Genomic DNA, 23,399 nt, shown 5'->3' with positions numbered 1-23,399 from the left:
CACATTATTCTTGCAATGTAGCCAAATGTATTTTGCTCAGCAATCAATTTAGCCCATTGGGGTTATTTTGGATTCACACCAGGATGGTGCAAATTACCTCACTACTCCCACACATCAACCAAAGCAAACACTTGCTAACATTTGAGAGGTGGGCGAGGAGGCAAAGTTAGTTACATCACCACCACCTTCTCCACAAACTGAAGAGGAGGCACATGCCAACAGTCAGTGAGGAATATGCCAACAGGCCTTTGCTGGGCTGCAGAGCAATTCTCATCCACACGGATTCAAGTTTCTTTCCTGCATATAGCAGCAAAGCAGTTTGCTAAGTGTTAAACGAGAGGGGATCTTGATATGGCAGAGAGGGAGCAGGTTCTACCTTGTGCTGCTGCACACAGTCTTCCAAGCTTGCTGCTGGCACTAAGACCAATGGATATTGAAAGAAGACACTGAGCAGCCGCTTATTCTCTCCCTTTTCTGTGTCTTTAGAAATGAAACCAGAGAACTTTCCTGTGCTTGCATCCAAGCATTCATCTTAAATCATTCCTGGACCTAAGCCTACCAAGTCAAAAACTGCAGCATATAAGGGAGTGTACAACTTAAGAAGACCTTGCTAAACCCATCACTTGCCAGCAACAGCGAGTACATCTAGGCTAGCTTTAGCAAAAACACAGAGCAAAAGTCTCCATGGCATTCCCGTTACCAACAGGAAAGTAGTCTGATCTTGAAAGCATAAATTAACAAGGCCTGCCTATGAAGCCAGCTCCACTGCCAGCCATCAAGCAGTTGGAAATTTTTTCCAATACCCAAACGCATTGTTGCAAAATAAACCAGCTATTTCTTACCTTATCCTGACAGACACCCAAAACAAATGAGCCAGTCGTAATTATTAACAACCTATATATACACTAGAGGATGGTTTCATAACCATAACCCTGTCTTGTCTTTTATAAACAAAACAGAATTCACTCCTTCATTTTCTTCTTGGGAATTAGGCAGAATAGATTGCTGATTCTTTTAGTAACTGCCTACTTTGCTTACCTCCTTTCCAAAAGCCAAGCACCAAAACCTGGACATCATTCTTCAGTTAAGGTCCCAGCAGTACTGTGCAAACAACAAGCTTTTCCTCCTCTGCCAACCCTGATGTGTTGTCAATGCATCCCAGATTGATGCCTGTCTGTGTCTGCAGCAAATTGCAATCAGCTGTAACTTTCCAATCTTTTCTGCAGAACTACTTCTAGGCCACAATTATTCCTCATTTTATAGCTGTGCATTTGATTTTTCCATCTTAAGGTACAGGAATCGGCGCTTTCCTTTGTAGAAATTCATCTTCCTGATTTCAAATTATTTCTCCACTTTATCAAGCTCATTTTGAATTTTAATCAGTTCTCCACAGTGCTTGCAACCCCTGTCTCCCCTCCTCCCACACTAGCACAGCTTGGTGTCATCATGTACCACACTACAGCTGTGACAAGGAGACATGCCGGTCGTTTTTTTGAGTTTGAATATGCAGTGAAAAGCAAGAGGGAAGAAAAGGAAATCAATGCCTTAAGAATGCCTGTTTAAATAGCCAGCAAAATGTTCAGAAAGTAGATTAGGGATAGAAACCCAGAAATCTTAAATATCTTCCAAAGGAGCATCTCAGCTGAGCACAAAGCACAAAGTTGTGACGAGTTTTCAGCTCTGGGGAAGACACTGCTCATTAATTTAGCCCGTGGCAGCACCTATCTTTAAATATATAACCATATTAATAAGGAATAAGAAATATAACCAAGGGAGTTTCAGTGTTTATTTATGGACAAGGCAATATGAGGTGAATAACATTCTTGCGGCAATTTTAGTCTTGTTCCCATCTTTACTGTATGTTTCCTGGAAAGAAATACCCAAATAATACAGTCCAGGTTTCAATATCTCCTCTGTACTATCCACTGATTTTTTAGAATACATTAACAGCACAGTCATCTTATTTTAGCCTCAGAGTACAATCTCAGGTGTTTTTTCAGACAAGCAATTAGAAGACTGGAAAGTCTTACAAAATGCTCCTCTGAATTGTTCCATAGAGAGCAAATCTAAAAGCACCAAACAACTGTAGCATCCCATGGCACTATTACAGCCAAGAGTTACTGCTCATTGTGCAAAGTGAGTTGCAGATGTATACAAAAAAATCTTGCAATTAAAAGAAAATAAAAATCCCCAAACTTGAAGCCACCTCCAAAACCCAGTATAGTTGCTATCCTACAAGTAACCCATGCATACAGATATATGCTACCTGCAACAACCCAACTAATTTCACATCAAGGGCAGACAATTTGACATTAAACATGCCTTATATTAGCTTTATTAGGAATTTCATAGTACTTCCACTAAAATGTGAAACCCCCTCTTGCTTTGAAAACAAGCAATAAAGAATTCCCTTGCCTTCTTCTGTTTGCTGAGTAGCAAATCAGTACAGAAACTTGGGATATCAGGGAAGGCTCTCTGGGAAGAAAATAAAACAAAACCAAGTTGTCAAATGGGACTCCCTGCTGCTGCATACCATGTGGTGCTCTAGTGAGCTGCATCTGTTCCACTATTAAACATCATGGTGAATATGATACCGACAGCAGTGACATTATCAAATATGCTGAGTGGTTATTAAGGCTCTATAGCATAATCTTTTCACTTTTTATTTTAATGGGTATAAAGTAGCTTCACGTATAACGATGCTCTTTGTGCTTGTCCCTACCTGAGAAGGCACTGCTACATAATCCACAGGCAGTCTTAAAAATTCCATCTGCTATACAAGGGAAAGGCCGAGTACTTTGCTCCAGGAGCTCACTATTGTTCCCTGGAATTCACTAGGACAGGGAAAAAAGCCCCACAAGGTTTCAGGACACTAATAGGGTTTCACAGCAGACCAGAAGCATGCAGTCTGTAGAATTCAGTTTGTAAGCAGTAAGTTGCAAGCCCATCAAGGGTGAGGGCTGAACTGAAAATAACAAGAGATTGCAGCCCCAAAACAGAGCATGATGTTATCTGTTGAGGCTGTCATGCTTCAACCCCATCCTTCAACCCAGAGGCCTGGGATCAAGAGGACTACCTGATGCAACAGCAGAATATACAGAGGGAAGACTTCCCACTCCTGTATGAGTAGCTTTCCTAGACCACAGAGAATGTGTAATGCTGCAGCAGCAAGAGTGATTTACATCTTCCCGAGGGAGTATCTGGATTTACATTTCGTCCTTGACTGAATATAGATTATCACCTATAAACTCTGGCACAAGAAGTTAAAGCCATTTGAGAAGCTTCATAATGCTACACTGAAGGTGTTGGGATAATTTCACAGAGAACTGGTAAAACTGAAGAACTATTTCTTTCCTTTGTTCCTCTGCATCCCTCACCTTATTCAGTGTAAGCTAGGTAATTATCAAAAGCCAAGAAATGCATGAATCAGTTCCTTCAGCTAATCCACCCTCTGTAGCATCAGAATGTTTCAGTGTAAATGGGCTTTCATGAACAGTGAGATATTTAAGCCTCTCCAAACACTTAACAGCAAACTCACCTGTTGTTAGTGGGATTGTTACATTAAACATAAGCCGCCAGAACACAGAACACTGACAATATCAGATCATTAAATCTTTATCCTGTCTGTTATTGTTGCAGAAATTCGTGTGAGTGGTATGATCTAAGCAAAAAAAAAAAAAATAGAGACTTCACGGCAGCAGCCCACTGTCAAATGGGAAGAATCACTGATAGATTCATAGGGAAGGCAAATGTTGCACATCTATGGTTGTTGCTGGGAGAGAAAGGAATACGCTGTTCAGTGACAGACCAGCGGTGGAGATGCACTGTAGTCAAACTTGTCATGCTCAGGTAAGGGAGATTAAGCAGAATAGGCAAGTTACTGAAAAGCAGATGAAGATATAATTGGTAATCAGGGTTTCAGAAAACACAAATAAATTCCCTGCTCTGGCTCTGTTTCCTGCATAACCCTTGTGCAATGAGCTAGGGCCAAAGTTTACAGAAGTTAAGTAACTTAATTGGAAGAAGGCAGAAGCCAGGCCCAGTGTGTTCAGTTCTAACCTCTGCTAAACCAGATTAAATCCAATAATTTTACTATCGTTACTCCTCACTGACACAGCGGTATAAGGGAGCAGGGATAAGGCTCAAGACAATGAAACAGTCTAGAAGAAACAAAGTAAATTAGCATTAAATATTAAAACAAGTTTTCAATTTGCTGATGACACTAAGGTTTCACGCAGCAAAACCTGAATTAAGTAAGTGGTCTAATTAACTAACTATGAGTTGCAATTAAGGTAGTATCTCACAAAATAAGAAATAGTATTAAGATGACCTTTCCTTATTAGCACAAAGTGATTACCTGTATTAGTAACGTTTACTTAAAGAAAGCAACAGGCTCTGTAAAATTGCCTTTGCGCCTTTCACCTTCTGGCAGGAGTTTTCTGGCCTGATGTTGATCCTGCTCGTACTTATATTTCTGCAGTATTTTCAAACAAATCAATAGTGGAAGTGGTGGGATGAGAATTACTCTAGAGTTAGGATCAGAAGCTGCTCAGGTCACCAGCAGCACTTTTGCCCTCATCGTGTTCTGCATCAATAGACTAATCACTCTCACTGGTATTAAAAATGATATTGTTCATACTGCACATCCACTGAAAAACTGCTACACTTGCAGTGCTATGTGATGCAGTGCACACTACATCCTTATCTTCACTTAGAAACCATAAATTTAAAAGATGGGAGTTAATGGGCCAGATCTTGGATTCTGGCTTATATTCATAAGAAACAATCCTTGATTTGTCCTGTGCAAACCTGGCCTCTTTCAACGGATCAACAGCAGTCTGAGAGTCACTGTCTCTTATTCAAGCTGCCATCAGGGGCTAAAAGCATAGTCTGAAAATGATGTCATTGCTCCTGTCTGTCCTCTTTTTTTTTTTTCAAACAACACATTGTCAGCCCAAAGTGCCTAAAACCTGTCTACACCCTGCTCTGTCACAGCTTCTAACACACTGGGTACAACTGCCTTCCACTTGGTGTTCAGCCAGGCATGCCTGGCAGGAAGGAGGGAGTGCAAATCTTTCTGTGCTCCTCTAAAATTTGGAAAGAACCAGGTGATAATAAGCTAGGAAATATTATCAGTGCTGACTCTGTTACATTACTAGGTATAATAAACAGTATATTCTTACTATAGATATTATATAATAAGTGTATAATATAGTTAATATTATATCTATATCTAGATATAATAAGCATAATATTACCCGCAAAGGATAGGTGGAAAAAAGTGGCCTGTTTTTAGATGTCACTCTTAATCATCCAGAGCTCAAATTCTCCAAATCATCACAATAATTTCCTATGATTCTGTGCTTCTTCCTTCGGATGATCAGCCAGGTTACAGTGAACATCTCAACTGCTTTGCTATTGCAAATAGTAAAGTATCCTTTAAATCTTAATAAGGTTGCTAAGATGCCTGCTAAATTTTTCATCGACTCCTTTCATATATGGCAATGTTCTGGAAGAGTTGGTGCCAAGTTATTAAAATATCTGTAACCTTCATATGAAAGGATGTTGGCTAGTGGCCAGGGCGAGGAATTTTGGATTAAAAGGATGTGACTAGATTCTGATGGATCTAAAATATCAATGAGGTAATATAATGTTAACTAGGAAAGGTGCTCCTATTGAGGAAAGATGGTCTATTTATTTATCTGTACATTATAAACCAATTCTTCTGACCTCCTGTTCGAAGCGAGAAATTTTGTATTTATATGAAAAAACCTTGGCATAGAAGGATATATCTCTGAATTTTGGCCACATGCATATTTGCTTTGCTGTTGCTGTTTTTGTTCTTTAATTAAACAGAACTTATCAGTGGTCCCCATCAAGAAGGTCTTCCATGGGAATACATCATACAGTCACCATCTGAAGTGACTCCCTTTTTCCTTTTGTGGAAAAGGTATATGATCCCTGAGACCCTGGAGATTTGCCACCTGTTTTCACTGGGATTCACTGAGACTGCAGAATTTGCACAACACGCGAATTTGTGTTTGAGGGAAAGGGAAGAGAAAGAAAGAACCCTTGAAAAAAAGACTGGATGCAATCCATAGAGTACTTCAGAGCTTTAAAAGTAACAATATAAAAAATAAGAACAGCTTTTTGAAGAGGTCATGAGTCTGTTCAAGTTTGTATTAATTAAATATGCTTGCTCTTGTGCTTCCCACTCCAAATTGGCCCACTTGAGTTCTTAAAAACGCAGAGTTTTCTCACAAATATAACTCGACTCAGGCCAAACCTCTGCTATTCCTAATCTTGGCACTTTTTTTAAGCTCAACAAGAGCCCAGAAAAATGGTCCCATGCTTACATTCTTTCCCCTTGCTGGATATAGTCTCATTTGTGTACAGTTTGCAACAGTAAAGTCATAGGAAGACTTGCCATTAAATTCAGTAACAAAGTTTTAGGTCTTAAGCAATTCTGACAGTTGAATGCAATTCTTTCCATAATGCTGTCAGATGATTCTAATATATGTGGGGCCCACCAGAAGTGTTTTAAGGGTCTACTCAACCTCTGCCAGGCTTTAAAACTTTGCTAGAAGAAAGCACTTTAGGAGATTCATCAGTGTTGAGGGCTGGAACACTGTGCCACTGACACAAGTGTTTAGCTTAGAACTTTGGTCCCAATGATTGTGCAATTTTCTCTGGTCAAGGGGCTGGCAGGTGGTGACCCCATCATACACCATGCTTTTTTGGGAAGGAAGCTTTTATTCTCCCAAAAGCAGGGAGTTACTAGCTACATAGAGAAAAAAGTGAGAATTTCTGCTTATCCCAGGAGAGGGAAAGAAGATGATAGGAGCTGCCTCCCTCAAGCACACTTCTAGGCTGGAGATTAGACCTGCCGCACTGGCATGCTCGGCCTGCCATGCCAATGTCAGGATTTCTCCTTGCAGTGTTCCACGATGGTAGTCACAACCAAACTGCTTAATTATGTCAACTGTACAAATTCCATTCATATTTTTCATACAGTAAGGTATCAGTCTGTTCTGTGCCAGAATTAGCATATTTCCATAACCTTCTTTCAGTAATTTGGCCTGTTTACGGAAAGAACAGAGCACTGTTGCTCAATGTGCGATAACAGATTGTGCAGAGTATTCAAGATGAGGCATTAACAAATAGCTTATATAATAAAAACCCTTTTCAGAGCTTTTTAATCTATGTTTCTGCTAATACAAAAGAATAATTTAACTGTATGTTTTCAAGGCAGAGTTTGACCATCTCAGTGATTTATTTATTTTCTTTCTCACAGAGTTAGATCTTTAACCTGATCAGTGAGGTAAATGATTGCTGCATTTAGCACAAATTCCCTAGATTAATTCATTGCTCCCACTCTAATTAACTTAATGTTTGTGTGCATTGAATTACATTCCTACCTGCCTGTCTAGTCTCATAAATGATTCTTTTTTGATTGCCCTGGGTTTTTTTTATTCAAACCCATAAGCAAGTCTGGAAATCCCTCTTCCATAGTAATTTTTCTTCAGTTTAAAGGTTAACATATAGTCCAATTGCTGAGGTTTTTGTTTCCCAAAGAGAAGAGCAATCACTGCCTATAATAGTTAAACTTCCTATAACATTTTTCATTCACATGTATAAATGAGAAAAAGAAATCACAAATAAATATCATTTCTATAAGCATAGTAAGGAAATATCAAATACTGGCAGACTTCTGGATTAGATAATATCAGCCTTATGAAATTTTCTTGTGCCGCAAGGTAGCAGAATATTAAAATTCACAACTCTGATAAACAAAATGGTCCAAAGTCGTTCCAGGGCTCCAGAGTGATCCCTGATGCTCACTTAGCTGATATGATGATGACCTGGTTTTCAGAGATGCTGACTATATTCAGCTTCCATTGACTTTAGCCACTGATGTGCATGTTCAGCACTTCTATAAAACATCAGATTTCTTAAATCTAGTTCTCCTTTTTTCTTTTTCTTTTTTTTTTTTTTTTAATTTTCCTGGATGTTAATAATTCGATTTTAAATTCATTACTATTTCATGAATATACAAGCCACCACTGGTCTTACCAAATCTTTGCTTTGCATATATATGCATATTATAATAAGGAATTTCATATTCAAATGATGATTATTAGGAGAAACACTATTCTGTGAATATTATTTTTTGAAAATTATTAAACTCTTCCTGGGAAAATTAATTAGATCAAATACAAACCATTAAAATCAAAGATATTTTTATCATCAATCTCACTGAAATTACATCCAAATCTCTAGGAATTGATCCAAATACAACGAAGTCAATAAAAATCTTTCAACTGACTTTCCATTAGGCATTAAGCCCAAGACATGTGAAGTACTCAAAAGAGAATAACAAATGCATTTATCTTAAAACATTTTAATTGTTTCCCTGGTACACTCAAACACAGAACTCTGATCTTGACTTGAGTTTTACTATTTCTATTCACTTGAGGGAAGGTAATTGTATTTACATAAATTAAAATTATCCATATTTTATGTATGCGTACAATAAAATCTAAGAGAGTCAGGTATTAAAAGCCTGGTGTAGCAAAACACTGCATATGTATAACTAAGAGACAGAGGGAGGGGAGCAGCAAATAAGAGCTGTTTTAAGCTTGCCAAAAGTTTCAAAAAATTTCAAATAAAAAATGCCATTTCCACAATATGTATTTTAATATATATATAGTATGTAAATATTTCAGACACAGAGCACCAACTGAATTTATTCATGATTCAAAACTCTGCTTCCTGTAAGATATACAGTCTTTCCTCTCCTGTGATTGTTCACCTCAGTCATTAATTGTAACTCTGAAGGCTGTACAAATACATTTTGAAAATCTAAGGATGATGCTGATTAATTTATCATGCCAATAATGTTGCATCTTCACAATATTTCAGGTTAATTGTGTTATAGCTTGCATATATTAGTGCTATCTGTCCTTAACCATACCATACTTTTTCAGGTAATATGTTAGCATGTCTTTTGAAGTAGTTTCCCATGCTTTTCCATCACAGTATTAATCCTATTGGTTAACAAATGACACAAACAAGGAAGACACAGAAACTACTGATTCTTTTCCTCAGGCATACAAAATGTTATAAAGTCTTTCATTTCAACAATGAAAGATGAAAACATAGCATAATTTATACACTTTTTAAAATAGTTGAAGTCTACTGATAAAAATCTATCCTTGTTTTCACTAGCAAAGCTAATACCTCTTGTGTCCCACAGGAAAATGCCAGCTTCCTAGCTACCAGCATTGCCAGAAAGCAATTTAACAGGATTTCTTCACCCTTCAAGACAATATCTTTGTCTAACTTCACTTTTTGCCTCACCATAGAAAAGTTAGAAATTCAAGGTAGCAACAACACATAGACAGGGTAGACAGGGACATATGTATTTTTGTATACTTTTCTGTCTCATGATTTTGGAGAACAGGGTGGGAAGAGAAAAAGAGTAGAGGTAGGAACAGCAATCTCTGACAGAATGAGCTAAGGGCTTTAGAAGTCAATGAAAAAGCTGAGGACAGGAGTGCACATAGTGATTAATCAAACATTGCATGAATAAGCTGCTGCCTTTTTCTGTGTGGCATGGAGATGGATGTGGACCATGTCATGAAAAGGGGGAAAAAATGAAACTTACAGTAATTATCAGCTCTTTGTGTTCTTTATTTATCCATCTACAGGAGAGGAAGCAATGATATCTATTTCCTCTTGAACTAGATCTCCCAGCAGAGACTGCACAAGAGACCACTTCCATAAGAGAAGCCAAGTGATTGCTGTGAAAACTAATTGCTGCATCTCTGGATGACTAAACATTTTAAAACCCCTTTCTTAAAGCACTGTGATGCATATGTATCATACACACAAGCAATCCTTTATATCTACGCTGCTACAGTACAGGTGGAATATCGTGGAATTTAAAATACTTGCACTGGAACTGTTAAGCATCTGGTAGCAATGCAGATTCCACACTTTTTTAAATGTTTTTCCTATTAACAATGGTTATTTGGGGAGGTTAAATGATTACTTTAAATAAACGTGTTCCTAACCTTACACTAAAGCTGTGATTCGGATGATCAAGTAGCAATTTTCAAAATCAGAATTTGTTATGAGCTTGATTTCATTATTAGGTTTACATCGTCTTTAAGTAAACAGTATAAATAAAGAGGGCAAGCACGCACTGAAGTACCATAATCTAACTCATAATTTCCTCTTCCATTTCTAGAATGAAGAAGGTTAAGAGCAAGCTACCTCATAGCTCTCTTAAGCACCCTCCCCAGCACGCTAGTGAGGACTATAATCTAAACTTTTTTAACTCAAAGCAATAGTTTCAATTCTTTTTTGCTACCTGAATGGCATTAAAATGCTGAAAATGCATTTTAAACCGATCCTTACACATCTCTCCCAAATTTTGTCACTGGGAAGGATGTAAGTGATTAATGACCTCCTGGGTACAGTGGAAACACAGCAACAGAAGAACTGGTTTCTATCATACTGTAAGACTGAATCACAGCATAATTAAATCACAACTCTATCTTGTTGTAATGTTATGATCATTATAACACTGGTAAGTTATCCATGCACAGAGCATCTCAGTGTACACAGGTACTTATTACTCATGCATATTCATTGCACAAACAGGTGAGTGGGTACATGCAAAATAACATGCAGAATTGCACATTACACATTCCCTACTTCCACTGTTCATAGCTTTTGCATGTTTCTGGGTATTTAGTAAGGCATTCCTAGTGGCATCTCAACACAAGAAGGAAGTTTTGAATGACAAAACCTTCCAGCTACTTTTATTACAGCAGGTTTAACACGGTAGCTGCCAATATGGAAAAACTTAAATCCAATAAACAATTTTTGAAATAAAATGTATACGTAGACCTTTCCATTTCTATGTTCTTCTTCATTTTTATAACTGTGATGTTTCACAACACCTTGCTGAGCTAAAATAGATCTCAGGTAAAATTCTCAGAAGTATCTATAGTTCCACTGACTTTAATAAGATTTGGTATCACAAGTGCTTTTGAAAATACTGCCTTTCAACTTTCTTTTGAATACTATCCTTATTTGAAATAAACTCTGGGAAATTATATCCCAGTAGTTTTCCAAGCTTTATCTATCATTGACAACCCTTAAAAAAATCCTTGCCAAATGTCTTAGGATTTCAGGTCAATCCCTTAGTGTCTCCACTCTAGAGACAGACTACATTGAAGCTGCTCTCAGAAGGTCCAACCTTGTTTCAGTGAAACTCTGCACAGTTACTATGGATTTTGCTCTGAAGCAGTTCAGGCTTCAGGGAGGATACTAAAGTCTCTTGCAAAGACAGCAGGGGGAGGCCAATATCACTTCACAGAGCACGATGATAAAAGGCTTTTTGCTGCTTCACAGAAATTTCAAAAGACCAGTAAAATATAATTTATCATTTCCCACATTTCTATTAAGCTGGTAGTGTTTCTGACCATAAAAAACTCTCAATTATTCTTTTATTTTTACCATCTGTTGTTACAGCATAGGTATAAGAGAGTTATTTGGAAAAAAAAATTTAAAAGCAAAAACATTTATGAGTAGGCAATAATTTTTGATCTCCAACTCATAATTAATGAATACAATATTTGTTTTAAAATAGAAAAATAATGGCTAGACAGATTGAACAATTATAGTTTTGAGAAACTTCAGGTATAGTAAAATTACAAGAAAAACATTCCTTAATATGCTAATGAACAAGAAAAAACTGTAAGAAGAAAGCAACACTGTCAAACACGGAGGGTGGATCTGGTATGAAATTGCAAAGAAATGGGCAATAGTGAAAAGGCACCTGATGCTTTAAAAGCAAATATTTAAATTATATCCAGCAACACAATACTTGCCTTGAAATATGTAGGCTCTCAGTTTTTCTGGCATGTGAGAGAAGCTGCTTTGTTCACATTTTTAAACTAAGATTGCACAATACCGGCCAATTATTTTGTCTGTGCAATTCAACATAAGAGAAGGGTAAAGAAAACCTCTGAATTTTATTTAAGGCCTTCTTTCTTTTACTCTAGCCAGTAAATAATAAAAATTTAAAAAAAACATCTTGGTCTGCAATGCAAGACTGCCTTTGCAGAAATAAGGAGCCTGGGAAGACTGAATACTATAATTCCCTCTAATTTTGAAAATTATCACTGCTGAATGTTTTCTGACGGTAAAAGTGTAATTGGTTTTAGATCAATAAATAATTTCACTCAAAAGGAACTCAACTGTTCCTGAAAGTAGAGACATTCTCAAATAAAAATCAAATGAACACATTAACAAAGTTCAGACTAATCTAAACAACAAAGTTGCATACTGTCCTAGTTACGTTTTTCTCAACTGATCATTTATTTATGGAGTCATAAAACTCCATATGCTTTCAATTTTGATGGCTAGTTATTTGTTTTAAGGCAATTGAAATTATATTTTTAGACTTCCTATCTTGACAGTCTTGCTTTCTGCCTAAGACTTATCACCACAAAAGAACAGTGAAATTGGAAGATAAATTCTAATATTAGAATTTATCTAATAAGCACAGTCAAGGGTGATACACTGTAATTCCCTCAGCAGATTCCAGATTAAATCTCTGAGGATTAACATACCTTCTTCCTCTGACACTGCTAAATCCTGTTCTATGTAATTAGATTGCAGTAAACTGCTCCATCTCTACAGGTATCCCAGTATGATTTTTAATTGAAAAGCCATGTAAAGTAGCATTGTATCAAATAAAAGGCAGTTTGAGTGCTTCTGAGACTCTGTACAGAATCATATGCTATAAGCCATTATCATTAATTCACTATTGACCCCAAAAGGTTCATTTACAAACCACCATATTTGCATTAAAATAAAATAAATTTAAAACTCACAAATACAAAACAATCGAGACAAGAAGAAATCTCATGCATTTGTCATAATACTTACGATATGCAGCTCTAGATAATCTCCCAGCCCAGTAGAACTGTCCACTCGTACTAAAACGGCCTCTTTTTGAACAGTACTAAACCCTATTGCCAGTCTGTCCGCACGAGTGCTGGGCCGATCGTTAGGGGGCCACGTGTAAGTGATTTGTCCACCACCTTTGCTAAAGATATATGTTGTTCCCGCTGAAAAAAAAAAAGAAATAAATATAATTAGCTCACTTGCACCCACGCGAACCCACGTGGAAATCATGTACTACGAGGATGTTCTCGCATAGCAAATGGAATTACAGAAATGAACAGGATTGTATTTCAAGATGAAGAGGCCTTTATCTCTGAAAATTTTGCAGCAAGCGAAATATTAGTGGTTTTTTTATATAGTGCAATCAACACAGAATATAACTTAATTGCAACTGAAAAGACCTAAAATACCATAGCTCTGATTCAGAAATGCATATCTATACAAGAGAGTTCTTAAGCATATGCTTGATGAACATGTTTCTGTGATGTGTAGAACGTGGATGAGCTGAAGCAAATGCTTTCCCAAACTGGGCCTAGGTAGAGAAATCAAGTAATTCTAGTTACCTCATGACTGACAAAAAAATGCAGATACTTATTTACACAATGAAAATGACACATTATTGTGCCCAGTGAAGCAAGATTTTAGCAAATACATTCAGATAAGACTTTTACAGATCTAAGGTTTATCACCTTGTGACAGAAGGAGATAACAAATGGAAACATACTTGTCGTGTCAGGACAAAAAGAGATCAGTCTACCATTTGAGTAAGCAATGGCTTATTCACATAATACTCAATGTATACCTTTTAAAAGTGGAAATCTTTACACGTTACATCCAGGGTGCACTTACAAAATCTATAACCTGTTTTAAACAAGTGTTTAAACCACTTAGCACTCAGGTGCTTAACTTCATATTTCCTCTGAACTAAAATAGCAGCATATCCAGATATTTTCCATTTAAAGTTGTATCTTAACAACATCATATAGCAGGCAAATTGTGCATACACTTGATCTTTCACTTAAAAAGTCACTACAAGCTGTCCACTTCTTTTCTATGAAGGTAGATCGAAGCTTAGGGAGATAGATCAACACATTATAAATACAGGTGTCTAATTTTATTCTCTGTCCTACACTGTCTCAGTGTGGTTACTTGCAATTTTATTACATTTTACCTATTTTTTTTTAAATTTTATCTATTTTATTAAACAGATAGTGATAGGACAAGTGGGAACGTTTTTAAACTAAAAGATATTTAGAATAGTTACCAGGAACAAATTCTTTTCTCTGAGGGTAGTGAGACACTGGAAGAGGTTGTCCAGAACAGTTGTGAATTCCACATCTCTGGAAGGCCAGGTTGGATGGAGCTTTGAGCAACCTGATCTAGTGGGTGACATCCCTGCCCATGGAAAGGATTTGGAACTAGATAATCTTTAATGTCCCTTCCAACTGAAACCATTCTATGATACTATGAAATGTAATTCAGTTTATTCCACTCAATGCTCTCACTACACACTTCCCATGCCCATGTGAGGAGATAGTGAATAACAACATAACTGTAATTTTCTGACTTTCATTTAAGATTGACCCAAAATGCTGTGAACACATAAAGGGATCTAAAATTCCTTTAATGTGTGGACTTTTAAAGCCAAAGCCAAGAAGGACTTTATAGTGTACACTACTTTTGAGATGTTTCAAAATCTTATTTTACTGCACAGCAAGACTGTTTTTTGTCAGTCTCAAAGCAAAAAGGACACCTGGCCTTTTTGAAATGATACCCTATATGTATTTCTAACATGGAAGTTTATGGAATTAAGTACCTACTCATCAGTTTTCTCCAGTGTCATCAGTTTGTAATACTTTTGCACTGTGCATAGCACCTAAAATACCGTAAAACTCATTTTATATCCACACACTTGTGTGATTGCACTGTGCTTGAAATAGATCTCTTGGCTTCTCCCTTGATGCCAAAATACCAACCTGCATGTATTTTATGAAAATTTGTCAATATTCTTCAGCAAAGACAAACACAATAACTGGTCTGATTTCTAAGTTTTCACTTTCACTCTAAGTGAAACCAGGTTTATCATTATTATAAAGGCTTCTTTACGAGTAGTGAAGATTAGGGCTGTGCCAGGATTGTAATGGACATGGGCAAATGGTTTCTAGTTTAGGAATGTGTATGACAAACACCTCATCTTCCTGCTCTCCCACCCTTGCTCTCCTCCTGTGCGGTGCCCTGAAATGCACAATAACCTGTCGTGTGCCATTCAGTAATGACAGTTGAATCTCCAGTTACAATGCATCCCCAAAAGAAGACACATGAGACAGGTAATGTCACTGTTGATGGTCCCCAACTTCTTTGCTCCTACTTTTGACTTCAAATCTTGAGCTGAGGAGTTTGGACCTTCATATAGTATATGCCACAGTAGTGTCTGCAGCAAAAAGATTTGTTCTGTGTTGATGAAAAAGTGAGGGTTTGATGCAAAGCTCATTAAAAACCCTGACAGCCTTTCTGTTGACTTCATAAAACATTGTGTCAGGTCATGAATGAGGTTCTCACAAGTAACAAAAATGAGAAGGCTAGGAAAAAACCAACTCCTTACACCTCAATGTCACAGATGAAGCTGTTAGAATAGTACATAAGATTTAAGTGGCAGTGCATAATTCTCCTTTTCTTGGTTGTAACAGATGTGTTTACCCAATTAAGAAGACAAAGAAAAAGCCTGCCAAGCGATGGTGGAATCATACTGAATACAATGACCCAGAAGTAAGTCTTCAGATCTGAACAATGAGAGACTCTGCTGTTCTTACTCAAGAGTGACTCTGTCACATTTTTTTGCTAAACACTGCCCTTCAAACAAACCAGCGAAGAGTAATTCATTTCATACTGCTGCCACATTGAAGCCAAGGTCAATGTCAGTAGAACTGGATAAATCTAGCTGTAAATCTTAAACCACAAAGAATAAACACCAAAGTTAAAAAACTTATCTTTTATCCATGATAATATGTGGCTTGCTGTTTTTTTTTTTGTTTTTTTTTTTTTTTTTTTTTTTTTTTTTTTTTTTTTTTTTTTTTTTTTTTTTTTTTTTTTAATGACAAAGCTTTCCCTCCTTTATAACTGTCCATTTTGTAGCTCTTCAAACTAACTGAGTGTCTGGTAAAAGACTAATTAATCCATGCTGATGAATACAGATCTGCCTCTGTCTGAGCTACACAGGGAGTCACGTTCTTCAAATTTCCTGTATTAATTATGAAAAAAAATGGGTCAGAAGCCATTTGAGAATAGATCCTCTAGTGTTTATATTTCAAGAAAGACAAATATAATAATGTAAAATTTATTACTCTGGGATTGATCTCAGCTTATAGTCCGACCTCCCATTAACTATTTAAAGCTAGAAAGCGAGCAGTTGTTGGAAACAACCCTGTTTACTCTCAGGTTTGGATATGTTAAGAAACAACAGAGGAAGCCTAATTCACTTGCTTCATAAAGGCTTTTATGCTCTCTGACAAACCTTATAATGTCTCTGCCGTTCTTTCAGAACACTGTCACGAAAAGCCAGTCATCTTCCTTTTTTCTCTTGGCTTGTGGCACTGTGTTGTTTAGGGTTTATCATCTCCAGAGAATTGAAAGCAGTGGAATTATAATGTCAAGAATAGCAATGCCATCAGCACAGCGCTTGTAAGTAGGCAACTTTGTAACATGCCAGTTATATCTCTCAGCCACAGAATTTACTGCATAATTCTTTATGCGTCCATGCATCTACACAATGTTTAGGGAAAATGTCCATACGGCTCTTTGAAATTCTTACCCGTGAAAGCATGGTTCCCATTGTAACAAACTGCCAGTGGTCAAGACACAGTAATGTTTTTTAATGGCCTGGGTCTCTCAAGTCCTACTTGTTTGCAAAATTCATCTTTATGAAATAGTGCATTCATTTGAGCATGGTCTGGCAGCAACTCAAGGACATCTGCTTACCTATACAGTATTAAGCAGATAAATATTTTGTTTAGTACCCATTTACTGTATCTATTACTGTTTATGACTGCAAAGCTTTTCAATATTTATTGCTCTGAAGTCCCATTTGATGTAGTTTAACAGTTTGCTCAAATCAACCACAAATCAACAGCTTTCTACCTTCCTCATGTTCATTCCAATTTTGAGTTAAGGTATATTGCACTGAAGAGTAATGTACATAATTCCATTTTCCCCATATAATGTTAGTAACTTAATGTTTATTTTCAACATTCAGATCAGGTTTCAGATGCTGATTAAGTGGATGCAATGGTTTGATTGAGCTCTGGTCCCCAGTAAACTACGATTCCATCACACTCTGTGACTGAAAAACTGAGGACTGAAGCCTTTAAAGTTCAGTAATGAAAACTATTAGCTGCACTTCCATTATTAGTAATTTTAACTATTATAAGAAATATGAAGGGTAAGCATTTCTAGTTATAACAAGAAATTACCCAATAATGTAATTTTCTTCCTTCTATATCTTATCAGTACTTTATTCTGTGCTACAGTGTGAACTTGCATATTCCCACCAGTAAGTAATTACTTGCATTGATAAACCTGTTGAATCCAGTGAGACTATTTGTGCAGGCTACTATTAATTACCAAGACTGAAGAATTTACTATATGAAAAAAAAGAAAAAAAATATACATAATTTTCCAAACATCTATATGAAGGCATTGATCACATTTACTATGTTCATAAGAGCATATAAATCTCCATTAATACTTCTTTTTACGTATCCATCTATGTATTCTCATTCTGCTGAAGCTGAAATTCAGAAAAGTACACAAAAAGAAGATTTGTGCAGATTTCCTATGGTAAGTAAAGAAAGGAATGCTTCAAGACAGAAACATGATCTCCCAGGGGGAGAGAAAGGGGTTTCAAGACAATCCATTTGGTGGAATAAAATACAACTCTTCTATATTTTTATTTCTTAGACCATGCTATTAATTATTTACACAGAACAGAGAATATATGCCACAGGGTTGAGGTGAGGAGGGAATGGCCATTAGGGTTAACCATGGGAAGGAGATGGAAAGAGCTGCTGGAAGAAGTATTTCAAACTAAAGACCGGATTCAACTGAATGCTTCCTGAAGGCATTCTGGTACACTCTCTCCCACAAGTCTGGGCAGGAGATGGAATATGGATTGTAACTCCTTTCCTGCAACAGTGACATCAAGCTTCTCTACCTTCAGTCTATTTAATAGCATAAGAGGTGTATTGGATGGGGAAGGAGAAGATGATCAAACGGATGATTGCCTGTAGCTCTTCAAAAAGCTTGAGCCACTGGGGTAAAAAAGGAGAAATGTCCCGTTTTCTGGCTAGTTTCTCTTAAAGTTGTGGATAATAGGGTCTAGAAGTATATTTGATGTTCCTTTAACCACACTCAGCTTGGCAAATCTTAAAGGGCCAAAGTTTTCCTGGAAATTGGTTGCTACTCCAAACAATTTTTAGTTAGGTCCTTGAACCGAGTGGCTGCATGCTAGAACTTTGACTTACAGTAGTCTTACCATATCGGTACTTTTCTCAGCTTTAAGATGACAAACTGCATAGTATAATTCCTTAGTATTTACATTATTTCATTCATTGATCTTCCATTTTGCCAGAGTAAGAAAACTCACTGACCAAACCGTCACTGACAAAGATCGTTCCTGGGTTTTTTCATTAATACCTTCATTAATGATAACATCTTGCCTCTTCAGGTAAAGATGCCAATGAAAATAAAGCAAATGAAAAATGTCTAGCTGCCTACTGTTAGCCTTCTCTGGCACCCACATTTCACTGTGATACAGTTGAGCTCTAAAATTCAATTTTTCTCTAAGAAGGGCTGAAACCACATCATGGTTACGATGGGTGCTGCTACCTGAATCTCCAAACTTCCAACACTGTCTATGATGCAACTGAGACATCTCTGTTTCCTGCATAGGTTCATACTGTGCTGATTGTAATCTGGAACTGGAGCCTATTTCATAGAACAGGATATGTCTTTAAAGTTACAGTCAAGAAGCTAGATTCACCCAGACACTGACTACATGAATATACCAGCTCAATCATCAGCTGGAGCAATTAATTTAAATGAGCCCACAAAGCAGTATCTACTACTACTAATTATTAAAGCACAACTTTACATTGTATTATAGAACTCCTCTTCCCAAAGCACTAAGGTGACCCTGATTTGCTTTATCAGGGCCTACAAGACCTTTCATCACATTACATCCAGTTTTTCCGAGAAATCTGTATACCGGTGCTGCACATGGTTTATTACATTCAGCTGTCCCTAAGACTTGTCTCCAGGTAAAGGTCAAAGTGATAACAAAACAAACACAACCTGGAATCAAGCCCTTGCAATGGCATTTGTTGTGGGTTCATGGCACTAACACAGAAGCAAAGTTTTTTTCCTCAGACCACATGAGTTGCTATAGGTAGCTTAATCAGCTCAGCACCATACTCAGGAACATGTGCACAACCCAAAAACCAAAACAAGAAAAACCAAGAAAACCACTCTTTTCTCTGCTTCTCCTTTCCTCCAACCTATGGCAACGGTATTAGGACAGTTTATATTTTACTCTGCACGCAGTAATGAAGTGGGTGAAAAAATATTCCATTCCTGTTCCAACTGTTTTTGTAATTTAAATTCCCCACTTGCAAATGTGAAGCCTTATTTTTAGAAATTTTCTCTGTGAAGGATGATCTTATGGAGCTGCACAACATATCACTATTCTTGTTTATCCTCCAATAACTTTTCAATCCACTAGCCAAATTTGAGGGAGGGGTAGGCAAAAATTACAAACAACAGTTAGTGATTGTACAAACTCTTAGTAGTTTAATGAACATTAATGACTTTGTAAAAGAGACCATAGACTTCAACCACTGTATGTTTTGCTTGGCAATAGCCTGGCAACATACACCTTCATAGTTGTATATTGGTGGGCCAGACAATATACTCAGTGTGCCCTGCTAGCCAGACAACAGTGACACACATTTGAAATATCAGGAGTTCTGGGAGGAAAGACAAACAGAAGCTATTGGATTCTTGCACTAAGATAAGAGTAACATTTGGGAAACAAAGCACCATTCCATAAAAAAATCAGAAATTATAATTTTTGCTGGTTTTGGAACAAAATCTTCATATTTCAAGTAAAAATATATCGTATTTATCTACAATGAGTCTATCTAGCTCCATTATTTTCAACAGCATCACTACGTGGCAACAAAAATTTGTGATTAATAATCGCTCAACAAATATGTATAACTATAAAGCACAACTCTCACATAGCTCAGCATCAGTATTACAAGTCAGTCTCATTCTTACCGACTTAAATGACATAATGGTTACAATGAGTGTTTCAAAGAATTTAAAAAACTTTCCAACTGGAGTGATTTTAATATATTAAATCAAGTACACCCTGAATGACCCCATTGATTTAGATTAGATCACTTATCTGGAGTAAAGTATTACTCAGTTTGAGTAGGCACATCAAACCAAGAGCCTTCAATTGTGTTAAAATGAATATAATTTTGAGAAGGACCTTAGCTAAGCAAGAGCTTAGGAGCTGAAAGGACTCCTAAGAGAATGTAGAAATTAAGAGTAGCTGTTGGTTTTACTTATTAACAAAACATGAGTTGATTTACTGAATGTCAATGGACTTGATAGTATTAAGGCATTGATTCTGTAAAATTATTTTTATTAGCTTTGAAACATCCACAGGAAAAAAGTTCTGTGGTTTGTTAATCTCATTAATATGTTCATTTATACAAAAATCATTATTTATTTTATGAAAGGGTACAGTCTTCCTAATGCAAATCTGACACAGACTGATAAAAGAAAATTACTGTTCTTCTCCACTCTCTCAGTTTAAAAATTTTATGGGCTGCCTATCACTTTTCCAGTATGGATTCTGTTCAAAATGAATTTAAAGCACTTCTGTATGAAATGCAAGGCAAGTAATTCCCCATTATTGCCTTGCACCTTTATGTAATGTAGATGGTTGGAAAACTATGTATTTCGAAAATCAAAGCCTGCTTTAAATGTCATACTGCAGTCAACATGAAAGATTTTAATCCATTATAACTCTATTAAATGTAACAAGGATGCAACGTGTCTGATTCTGAAAGCTTGCCAAAAAGTCAGATGGAAATTAAAAGACAAATGTCTATAAATAAGGGAAGGTTTTATTCCTCTTGCCTTGTCAACATATAGTCAAAGATAAATTTCTTGAACAGTGTCTACAGAAGTGTAAATTGTGTGGTTGGGAAACACATATGAGAAGGCAATGGGTTGAAAAGTATTTCAGAACAGATGGAATGTAAAGGCATTGTTAAGGAAACTTCCCTGTCTGGCCACCAAGGAGTAACTCTTGCACCACCTGAGCTGGGGACTGAGGCCCCTTTGCAGCAACACACCCCACACTCACAGGGTCTGACCAGGTCTCCTTACTGGCTGCACCCTGAGTTTCCCATAGCAGAGTCTCAGAGGTGCAGATCCTTGCAATAATTGAATCATGAAATAACAAAGTTCAAGCTGGGTGCCTCCGAGGAAGGACCGAACAAAGGAACCCTTGGGCTTTTATAACCTCACAGTCTAAGGGTGCCAAAGTCTGGGGGCCATCAGCTGCTCTTGTGTCTCTGAGTGTCTCTGTCACATCCCCTGCCCACATGTCCCTGTGCCCTTTTTTTATGCAAAGGGTCAGCAGTTCAGGGCCTCTTGCCTTAGGCTGGGGCTGGGGCTCCTGCTCCCCAGAGCTCAACCTGAAGTTCACACTGCAGCTGCACTCTGAGCTACCTGCGCTAAATGTATTCCTCAACAGCATCATCAGACCAAAATTAGTAAACTCCAAGTACTCTTGAAGACAATAGAACTATTTTGGCCTCCACTATCCTTACATTAGGAAATGTCAAGGCCCTACACTTCAATTTAACCACAGTAACAATCAATTCTGTTAAAATAAGTGAACTGCACATGCACTAATTTGCTTCTTATAGCTTATTAGGTGTGCCAACATCCAAAATGAACGCAGTGAAAGGGGTTGGTTAGTTGAAGGGATTTGTAACAGGATGCAGAAACTAGGACATTAGCTCAAATACTATGCAGGTCGATAGTGACCAAATGTTGTTACCATCTGTTGGTGGCCTATGTGAAATCATTCAGTGGTTCCAGTCCAGGGACTTTACAAACTCAACAGATACCTGGCAAAAGTTAGGAATTCTGTAAGCCAAGAAACTTGAGCTGTTGAGTTTCCTCACTCAAACGGGAGGACTGTAAGCTGAAGACATGGATCAGGATCTGAACATCTCCCACAAAAGTAGCTCTGCATAAATGTGCATATAGGCCAAAAAATAGTAGAAGAAAATCCAAAATTAATTTTTGTCTGTATAGGTCCATCAAAAAGCAATGTTCTTTTCACAGATATAATAATTTTTAGTCATTATTTCATGCAAAACAGGTTGCCTGAAGTAATGTTTTTATTCAAGCACCTACAGCAGTATTCCAATTGTCAGAAGTGTTGCTGCATTTCTGGCAACCTTTAAAAATCAAACTCCTGTTCATTAAATGAAGATACAAACATTTGAAATAGCTGGCCTTAAGTTATTTAATAATGTTAAAATGGACAGGAGTTTGGCTGCAAAATATAGCATGCTTCTAGGCTAAAGTCTTTATTTCTTATTGGCTTCCTTACTAATACAATATTCCAGCTATCCAATCTTGCATTAACTTAGTTATTTTTAAGTGACATTTATACTATGTTCCTTGCTAAATTGTGCATCTAATAATTTAATCTTGAAAAATCCTTAGAGAGCTCTCAAAAGTAGCAAATTTGTCTCAGAAGAAATGCATAATATCCTGAAAATAAAAGCACTAACTGCAAGCCTGCTAAATTCACTAAAAAATTATACAAGCCCAAGGATGTCAAATGCTGAACTAAGATAAGATGCTGCTATTGCTCACATCAGAAAGATGGTACTGGCAACACTGCAACTTACAGAGTTTCTTGAGATGGAGCTCTTCAGAAAACAGCTAATTGTATTACGGGCAATGTGCAATGAAGTTTAATATTGCTCATTTGTATATGTAGTGAAGAGTAGTTAGGAAGTTCTGTGGCACACATGCTCTCCTTCTGATTACTCAACTATTAATAGTTAGCAGACAAAATATTATTGTGGTAACATTTCTGAACATTTTGGAGTCAACAGATGTGGGCTATAGCTGAAGAAAAACAGTAAGAGCACAATTTCTTAGAGATGTTACACCCTGAAATACAAAAATAGCAACCATTCTTCTAAGAAAAATGAAATCAAACGAAATGCAAGTTTATTAGATCATTGGAAAAACACTGAGCTTAAGCCTCTCTCAAGCACAGGAAGCCACCCCTGAAGCAGCTGTTCAGTTATTAGAGGCAT

The 23,399-nt window shown here is 37.0% G+C and overlaps 1 protein-coding gene across 9 annotated transcripts in view; it reads right to left on the bottom strand.

Moving 5' to 3' along the window:
* Window positions 1-23,399, bottom strand: part of NRXN1 (neurexin 1) — a 426,871-nt gene that overhangs the window by 207,394 nt on the left and 196,078 nt on the right. For all 9 annotated transcript variants that reach the window (XM_027889907.1, XM_027889910.1, XM_027889908.1 and 6 more), the window contains one exon: window positions 12,967-13,148. In XM_027889907.1, the coding sequence (XP_027745708.1) occupies window positions 12,967-13,148 (182 nt within the window). The remainder of the gene's footprint in view (window positions 1-12,966; window positions 13,149-23,399) is intronic.

Source organism: Empidonax traillii, unplaced genomic scaffold, assembly GCF_003031625.1.
Source record: "Empidonax traillii isolate 1590-97213 ecotype Southwest subspecies unplaced genomic scaffold, ASM303162v1 scaffold275:size1536655, whole genome shotgun sequence".
NCBI classification, from domain to species: domain Eukaryota; kingdom Metazoa; phylum Chordata; class Aves; order Passeriformes; family Tyrannidae; genus Empidonax; species Empidonax traillii.
The sequence above is the reverse complement of the archived record's forward strand: the minus strand, read 5'-3'. Positions and strand labels throughout refer to the sequence as shown.